Genomic DNA, 9,746 nt, shown 5'->3' on the forward strand with positions numbered 1-9,746 from the left:
CAAAGGAGCACAATTCGTGCCCATGGCAATTCTAACAGACTGGGAAGACGGCTATGAAGATATTGTCAATGAGGAATCCCAGCATAATTTTTTTAATTTCAACTTCAGAGTACTTGTGTGTGGAATCAGAGTGGTGTATAACAAAGTAATTTTTTGGATGACTGATCACTAGATATGACTATTTCCGTTTTCCATTTTTGCTGAAGAAGCAACTGTCTATGATGTCAAAAAGTCTAGTCTTTAATTTATCGTGAGGAATGGTCATGTAAAGTGTTGAAGGGTCATACGTTTTGATGTTGTTGATTTGAGAAAAGTTTTACGATTTGATAAGAATAAATAATATGTCCGTGCTGTACATAGAATTTTTGCAATATTAAAATTCCTGGTATGTCGAGGGTCTTAGGCGATCACATTACCGGGCTTGTACGATACTTCCCCTATTGTCGTATATGAAAGATACAAGAAGGACACGGGGTGATTTTTTCTTCTTCTAATAGTACAATGATTTATAAATCACGATGAAAGAAGCCGTAAGACAGTCTTCCTATGTTAATTGAACATTCCCATAGAAGTTTACACGCATCATTAAATTGTGTTTTTGCAAGGTTTCCGTTCAAGGGAAACGTCTTTACGACAGCAGAATATAATCAATTTGAAAGCAATCACACACCGCATGGAATGTCCCATTACCCATTTGAGAACGTCAAGATAAATAATTTTAGACGACAAGAGAATGCTCAAACAGTTTATCAATTAATAATTATGTATTATCTTATCCCATCCATAAAGCAATCTAAATACAATGTTGTATTCTCATTGATTAACCATCTCTTGAAACCTGATCAATTTTCAACAAAGATGCTCATTTTATTTTTTATTTTTATCCAATATTGAACAGCCTAAAATGTAGGCATCAAATTCTAAAAGGTATAAAAATCGATATGTTATCGACCATCCGAATATATCATTAATTCACGTGATAACAATGAAGTACAATGCAAAGAACTGCCGGTTATGTAAATGGCAGATTTGTTTACATCTGTTATGCATATTGTATGATTAATTAATCACATGCTTTGATACTCCATTTGTTTCCGATACTGACTTGATGAGAGCAAATATGACTTCATGACCATAAACCGAATACAGACTTAGGCTAGGGGACACGGGCTACAAACAAATCAAACTTCTCTGTTTTCAAATATTTGAAATAATTTCTGTACCAAATGTGATTAAAGCAAAACATGTAAAAATGGCAACTTTGCAAAATGAATTTTAAAGCCAAGTTGGTCAAATTATTAGTGTTTACTGGGTATTTGTTTTCGGAGCTTTTCCACCATATAGATACAGTCTGTAATCGTCTGAATTTCTTTTCACGCATTGATTAAGCTCTAGCTGCATCATGTCGGTTGGTTGATTGTACGAGAATTTTTCACTCATATGGAGATGCTCATCATGTTGGTAAATAAGTGTCATTCTACCACGATTATTACAAAGATCAAAGGAATGACGCGGTCATTATTGTGCGATATACTTTCATACGTACTAACTGATTATAAGAAAAATGATACACATCTCAATTGCTCTTCCTGTTTTGCAAATACGAAAATAAAGTCGATAACTGATAATTCAATCTTATAATCATAAAAAATTATAAATATATGTTGCAAAACAAATTTACAAATGACAGAATATCAATAGAAATCAATCGTCTGCATTCCGAGATCGATACACATGTAAACAAACATGGCGATGCACGGACAAGTTAACTCTCTTCCATGTACAGTTGTATGTGTAGTCTTCTTGGAACTGTGATTCAATACAGTTAATATAATTCGTCAACATCAAACTAAAAACTTGAAGTATTTTTCAAATTAGATTCATCAGAAAAAAATATGAAGACCTAGTCCGTATCGGAAAACGCCATGGCGTCACGAAGTGATCTAATTTGTATCTGTATAGGTAAAGTTCTGAGCCTTAGTAGATAGAAATAAAGTTCTTGTTTTCATGAATGATGCCGTTTTGGTTTTATATTTCATAACAACATTTCTCAATCTTGGGGGTTATCCTGCAACGAAAACGAAAACTTCATTTCTCAAATACATATGTACATACTCTACAAAAAAAGGAACTTTCAAACATGACCCAATACTTTGTTAAAAACTATATAAATTGAAACTTTTCAAAAAGGAGGTAGAAAAATTTGCTTGTAGCAGGTGTCTTTAAGTGAAAAAAGATGATTTTTGTATGCATCCCTGATTTGTTAAAATCGTAAGAAGTACCTCATTGGGATTTCGAATTATACATGTACATTGTATTTAAAATCCAATCTCATTGTGAATTTTATAGTCTTATAAATACTAATATTTCATGGATTAGACAGATCTGAATTTTTGGCACAATTCTATTCTCAGTTCATGGTCATAGAATCAGGGTGGGGGGTTTTTCTTGGGGGAGGGGATATTTTCTATATTCCTTTTAGTCACGTTCCTGTATTTGGTTACTAATTTTCTCGTGAACACATTCAAATGTATATTTGTACGTATACCTGTCTCTATATTCCAATAGGCTTAGCTTTTCTTTCAAGTGTGTTTATATGCATTTATTGACGAAATTTAATCCTCGTCACATCTGCATATAGCTGCTTATACATTGTTACTATTTAAATTTGTTTTGCACTAAACACCCGCTTACCCTTGACCATGTTTAAAGACTTCAAACAGGACGACTCACGAACGGCTATTCAAAAGTTTCCGCCGAAAGTTGATATAGCAGAAAATTTCATGGCTGGTGGGATATGAAAAAACGGCGACACGAAGGAACGCGTATGCGTGTGATTTCTGCCCTTTGCATGTGAACAACATTGTTTAAGTCTTTGACAATTGGTACACTGTGAAAAGATGTATTTGTTGATTGTAAGAGATGTTCTGCGTGCAGCACGAGATTGAATGAACAGAAGAACTCTTTTGTTGAATGAGGTGCATTGAGTATCATCAATCCGTATGGTAAATGATCGTTCCACCTTAATATTGGAAGTGGTCGATTTTCAGAGTAAATAAAAGATTATGGATGCATGGGATACCTTTAATACGATGGTATCAATTGCTTCACCTTAACAGAGCAGCATTGTTATCTAAATGTTTCTATCAAAGAAGAGGAATCGACATGCCGACCAGCTCGTCCCAAGCGACACATCGAAAACTGGATTAGAGGAGCTTTTGATTTTTATAGACATAACGCATTGATTCGAGTTAAACTGACTAGCCTTATGTGAGGCTTTATTTCGTGTGAAAGTAGTTCACTGCGATTTATGTGAAATTGTGTGAAGTCTTTAATCGGATTCATTGTGTAATATAGGCCTAAACCAGCTCAATATCAAGGTGGACGAAAATTCTATTACGTGGAAAAACTCAGTAATTGTATTAAGTCGTGTATCTAAGGGATGTGTGAATACTAATGAAAACAATATAGAAACACTTCTGTACCTTTTGTTGGTGATGTTCTGAATCCGTATGTGTGAAATTGCAATATAGCCATGTCGGCCAGGCGACCACTGACTCGGGAAAGAACAACCCTGCCACAAATCAGCGGGGGAGACATGTTGTTTACGCCCACTTTAGTCTCCGAACTAACCGACATATTTCCACTCATTGGGATAAATAGAGTCGACATCAGATTTAGTGAAAAGAAATTTGAACGTGCTGGACGTCACTTCACCATTATAAAGAAACGGGTGGACCCGATCCCAGACGACAGGCAAGTATGTTGCGAAGTGTAGGACGTCTTTCGCAAAAATCGCGAATATGAATAAGTTACAGAGCTGATCATGTTTTCATCGTCAAAAATACAAACGTGGTGTTTTAAAGATAATGAGATGTGTTGTTGGTTGTATGGCCACAGAGACTTATCACATGTATATCTACTTTATAAAGATATACGATAACACCACACTTTATCTATAATATGATACATGTGCCTGATCGCGGCAGCTCAGGGGTAGGTCGTGAGTTCGGGTCCCACTCATGCCATGGCCGCACCAAACTTAAGACGTAAACGTAGGTAGTGATTGCTCCTTCACCAAACGTTTGGCATTTAGAATTGAGAGTTTCGGGTCTGTCGGGTATGACCTTAAAAACAGGTCGTGTGTCGCGGCAGGTGTTGGCACATTAGAGAGCCTCGCTGCTACGGCCCTGAACGCCAAGCACGGTGTGACGTGTAGCGGACACCCATCTAGGATTGATAGCCGTTGCTTAACTTGCGTGGAGAGAGAGAGAGAGAGAGAGAGAGAGAGAGAGAGAGAGAGAGAGAGAGAGACTCTACCACATCACTAGAAAAGCTAGTTCACTAGCGAGGCAGTATAAGTTCCCTCTTATACTGTCCGCTACACCCCCCCCCCCCCTCCCCGCAGTCGGGGGAGCTTCATTCCGAAGCTTAGCGCGAGTTTCCTCTTAATGGTTAGCACCTCTTCAGCAACGGCATCCGCCGTTCCCGACGACAACCACCGTCGTCCCCGGACGAAACCACGTCCGTTCAGAGCTCCGGAGAGACTCCCACCAAACATGAGAGCCTCACCGCTGCCACCATTGTGTCACCCATCCAAGGGCTTATGACGCTCGCCATTGCTTAACTTGCGTGATCCAAAGAGAGGCACTAACATATCACTAGAAAAGATAGTTCACTAGCGAGGCTTCAATAGGTCTAAATTTGTGGTACTTCACCTTCAGCTGGTGACGTCTCAATAGGAGTGAAAAATTCTCAACGGGGCGTAAAACAAACAACTAAATAGATGTGGTAATTTCCTGTGTTCGGACATCAATCAATACCTTTATGTCGTGAGTGATGAAAGAGCATGGTATACAATTCATTCAAGAAATAAATTTCATTAGCACTTCATGAAAAGTTTGCTAGTGTGAATGTTGTTCATATCATAATGTATTTTAAGAATTTTATATTTATATTCTGCTTTCCTTTCTGTCGGAACTCCCAGTCTTTGAAATGGTCGTACTATATTTATCAAGATTCATACGCACATCCTTCACACTCATGAAAAAATGGATATCATTTCAATTGGTAAAGATATCGAAGGTAAAAACATTGGAAATGTCAATATTACCTATTAAAGACTTGGAATGGATGGAGAGACTATAAAATCTGTAACACGCCATGTATTTCACATGTGCGCAAAAACAGTGTTTGGTTATTAGATTAATGGCAATGGAAACGAGATTTGAGAAGTTTTTGTGCACGTAATCTTTTGATTTGACACATGATTATTGGAAACACTGTGTTTGCTTTTCTCCAGGAATTGAATGCTGTTGAGCAAGACATTTTTAAAAGCTGAATAAGACTGCAGAGCGCGTCAATTAAAACATAAACTAAATAAATTTAATTAGTATTGACTGCTAATCATGCATAAAAATTTCCAGCTTCATTTCAGTATTAAGCTTTTAACAGATACGACAGTTTATCATTTAAAGTACAAGATAAGATATGGTTCAATGTAAGTGTCCTACTGTTTACCAATCGATTAAATTTCGACCGTTTAGTTCTGAAAACAATAGTCTCGTTGTTTGCGCCATCCGGCAATTAAAACTACTTTGCAGAATCATTCTATTAAATATATGGATTACTGACTTTGCATACACAGATTTAAAAATAATTGAAGTGACCCTAACACTTGTATCAAATGCTTTAAACAAACACATCCACTTTAATTCCGTTTTTAGTCTGCACACAGTGCCAAAAAATATCTATCTTTCGTTATGTATAGATAATTCGATCATTTAATCAACGACCGCGCTCAATAGACAAGTTCTTTTTAAAACCTGTGTATATTTTGATATCGAATAGTAATGTATTGAGTTTACTTGTAAGCTGACACATTGTTTGCGGGTGTGGAAAGGTCTGCTCCATTCAGAGCAACCATGGACGATCTGGTGGTCTCGGGCAACTCCGTGACTCGCAGGTAGGAAATCTCTGTCATCCTGATACTTTCATCTTCCTGTGATCAAAGGCAGTGTAAAGAAATGTTTCTGTAACCTTGATGTGCAAAGATTCACAAAATTGCCACGCCATTGATTGATGTATTGTCCGTACATTGGTTTCAGTAGTTTTAAATCTTTACATCCCCGTGGTATCGAGTCCTGGTACATGTCGTATTGTGTTTTATGTTTATGGGTTTCAAGAACAATGTGGTTTCACAACAGACTTAGACATTTCTTATAGCGATTGTTTTTATATTTGTATAGCTCTACGGATTTCCAACAAATCCATTAGGTTTCTATATAAAAACCACACAATGATTAATTGATTGCTATCTGATGTATATTACATCAAAGTGTTTTGTCTAGAGAGGTATTGGTTCATTTCTTATTAATGATATAAATGTATGTTCTGAACGAGTTTTCTTATAAATTGAACTCGAAATCTTCCGAACTTGCTTATGGCGCCTTTTAGGCGTAAAGTCTATAAGTGCACTTCTAATTTTGTCAAATATGGTGCTGTTGTTTGATTTGCCGCTTGTGCCCTGAGTATCTGGTGCTAAGGTTGATGGTGTAACCAGAAGTGTTGACAGGAACAGGGTTTAAAATCTATATGAAATGGCAAACTTCTTACATTTAATTATTGTTTATGAAAGTGGCGCCTTCGCGCAGTTGTTTATCCTGTTCGATGTGTACAAGCAGCTGTTAAAGAATTCGGAACCTAATCTGAGAGTGGGGAAGTTGTGAGAACTGACAGGGGATTTAACAGTTCTTAGTGCCAATTTCGGTGTAAAAGACCCGGGATTGTTGGCGGGAGAACGGCACCGATCCATTATGTCATGGAATTGAAATGGGTCCAGTGTTTTAAGCAAATGAGGGAAGAAATAAATTAAAAACATTCTGAGTGCCAGCCTATCACGTTTGATCCTTAATCAAATAGATGAAGATCGACATAAAAAAATCTTATCCGTGAATAAACAATCGAGATGTCATGCCTAACCATTTATATTTTATATCTCTTTAATGTGTAGTATGCTTGATCGCCAATTCCAAATAATTTCTAGTGGTCCTGTTATTTTAGTAGATAACGACGTTTAAATTCGTCTGTAAATATTTCGCTACAGATTTTCATGTGTCTTTGAAAAGGGATATTAACTTTATTATTAAGTCGCTGTCTAATTTACGGCTGTTGGGAGACTTGAGAAGTTTTTAAGATCCATTTCCCATTGTCCGGTAACAGCTTATCTTTTGAGCGTTTGGAAGGAATCTGGGAAATCATTTCGGCCACGGACTAAAAGCATTGGAGTCATTTATCACACACTATTCATATATACATGGCTCGGTTGTGATTGGCCTTCCTTGACTTTATGATAGGATATCATGTTGGTATTTCCCTGGAACAGTTTTCAAATTGTCAGAGCATTTATGAAATTCTTATGAATCACTTGGTAAAATGACAGCTTTGAGAAGGAAATGCAATTTTTGTTTGCTTTCCGCGCGCATAACACCGCGCGAGACCAGGTAAGACTTTTCTTTCTCGTTTTTTCTTGCATCCGTTGTTAGTGCATGGATGTCTTAGAGGATTTGCAGGGGAAAACATCGTACACTTTGGGATAATACCTTTTGTCTATTTTGCATTTATCCCCGAGTTTGGTCAAATAAAGGAACAATTTCTTCGATTATTAAATTGTTTTGTTGGCATTTGTTGACGTTTTTCATTGTCGGTAAGTTAGGATTAAAACTGAACTTAACAATTATATGCTTTTATCAAATTGAAGTATGAATGTAATTTCATTTTATTAAAAGAGAATTTTTTTCACTGTTATTAAATTCAACTTTTCGTCTAGTGTTAGATGTTTATTTTTACATTCGAATATCATTTTGAGAGCCTCCGACCTGGGATCGGTCATGTTAAGAAACCTGTCGCTAAAGGTTATCGTTCACATAAATTACTGAAGAGAAAGTCATTCTTAACTTAAATACTGGTATCAAACATAGTCAATATAGTTTATCTGATACGATTTATGACCCACGTCACATTCTTTTACACAGCTCTTGAAACAGTATGAATTTTTAATGATCTGCAAATGTTGTGAAGAGGATAAGACTATAAATAGTGTGTCGTATGTAAATGAGGCTTTTATTTTCCTTTCAGGGCGATGGACAGCAGTAGTGATGGATTTGATTTGCCAGAGGATGCCATAGACAAAGTTGCCAAAGCCAACTCCGTCCGGACGGATTCCGCCCAAATTCTCCCCGAGGTCCGAGCCTCGCCGTGTGCTATTCATTTCAAAAAGGACAGAAAAAATGACTTACTTTTTTACAGTAATCACCAAACCGGTCAACACTCGCCCGGAACTGTCAGGAAATCGTTATCCAAAAACACATTGACTAAAGACGGAAAGAGACTGAGGGGCTCTGATAATATTCCCCTCGAACGCAGACAACACCCACCCCTATTGAATACCCTGCCGAGGGGTATGCCCTCCAAAGAGTTTGTAATGACTTGGTTAATGCATGGTTCAGAACCCAGTGCGAAAAGTCATTTCCCGGACATTGTAATTCCCGACGGACGACCTAAAAGGTCGAAAGGAAAAGATTCCGTGCGGAAATCGACAATAAGTGAATGAGCAAGCGGTTTGGTGTGATTTCTATGGAATCGTGTAAAGTTTCGAGTACAAAGATTGAGTTTCTAGTCAATTTCTAGTTTGGAATGTAATATACAGTGTCGATTTCATCGTGAATCGATCAGTGCATTTCTTAGTTTACAACGGAACAGTGATCGTAAATTTTTCAATTCACCGTTTAGAAGAAAACGGTGTCGGATGAAATATGCTGTTCTAGTACACTTACACGGAGCAAGTGCTTGGGTTTTAAATCTTACCCCAGTGCCTTCATTTAGCATTACTTACCTGCATTTAGATTCAGTGTATTAACTTTAAATATTGTCATATCTGTGATTGACAGGTGTGACGTTATCTTAATTATAAGTATTCAAGTTTTAAAAATTATATACGTACATTTTCTGATGATCTTCTGTTGTCTATGAATTGTCCAAAAAACACTAAATAGACTTTTAATGTAAGTATATCCAACACTTCTTATCTCAGTAGACCATTGTAAATATATTACATTATATAGGAGAAATATCATGAAATTGCAAATTATTTTCTTAGAAACGCGGATAGAAATTTTCATGGTGCATAGAAAATGTTACAAGAGTAAGAAATGAATTTCATTTGATGGCATGAACTGCGATGCATTACGCTGGCGGAAGTGGTTACACGCTTCATGAAAAATACGTCGGCGTGAAACGTTGCAGTTCCTACCCTCATGTATTTGTAAAACTGGAATTTATTTCTTATATTTAAACTTTATTTTCATTTCTATCGGAATTCCCAGCTGATGAATAGATGTACTATATTTATTAAGATTCATACGCACATTCACGAGAAAATGGCTGTCATTACAATTTGTAAAGGTATCAAAGGCAAAAGCATTGGAATTGTCAATGTATACACGTATTTATTACAAGAAAAGAGAGAAAACAGTTTCCATGTCCTGTTAAGGGCAAACAGGTATTTTGATGGGGTTCAATTTTTGATCAGGTTTTATTTAAATTTGATTGACAAATCAATTTTCACAGATTAAAGTGTAAATTTTACAGATTAATTAAAGTGTAAAATTTACAGATTAATGTGTAAAATATAAAAAGTAAAAACGTGGCACTAATACGCTTCCGTAGTAATTTTCAATTTCATGACT

At 36.5% G+C, this 9,746-nt stretch overlaps 1 protein-coding gene across 1 annotated transcript; it reads left to right on the forward strand.

The window, feature by feature from the left end:
* Positions 1–2,336: 2,336 nt before the first annotated feature.
* Positions 2,337–9,007, forward strand: LOC125670044 (uncharacterized). The gene is made up of 2 exons (XM_048904961.2): positions 2,337–3,756; positions 8,137–9,007. Exons 1-2 carry the CDS (start codon positions 3,536–3,538, stop codon positions 8,609–8,611), a joined length of 696 nt encoding a protein of 231 aa, XP_048760918.1. The 5' UTR covers positions 2,337–3,535; the 3' UTR covers positions 8,612–9,007.
* Positions 9,008–9,746: the final 739 nt, after the last annotated feature.

Source organism: Ostrea edulis, chromosome 4 (assembly GCF_947568905.1).
Source record: "Ostrea edulis chromosome 4, xbOstEdul1.1, whole genome shotgun sequence".
In the NCBI taxonomy this organism is placed as follows: Eukaryota; Metazoa; Mollusca; class Bivalvia; order Ostreida; family Ostreidae; genus Ostrea; species Ostrea edulis.

Coding starts and splice junctions, on each gene's coding strand:
- LOC125670044 (XM_048904961.2), top strand. CDS start 3,536: ATGTCGGCCAGGCGACCACTGACTCGGGAAAGAACAACCCTGCCACAA. Junction 3,757..8,136: donor GACCCGATCCCAGACGACAG/GCAAGTATGTTG, acceptor TTTTCCTTTCAG/GGCGATGGACAGCAGTAGTG.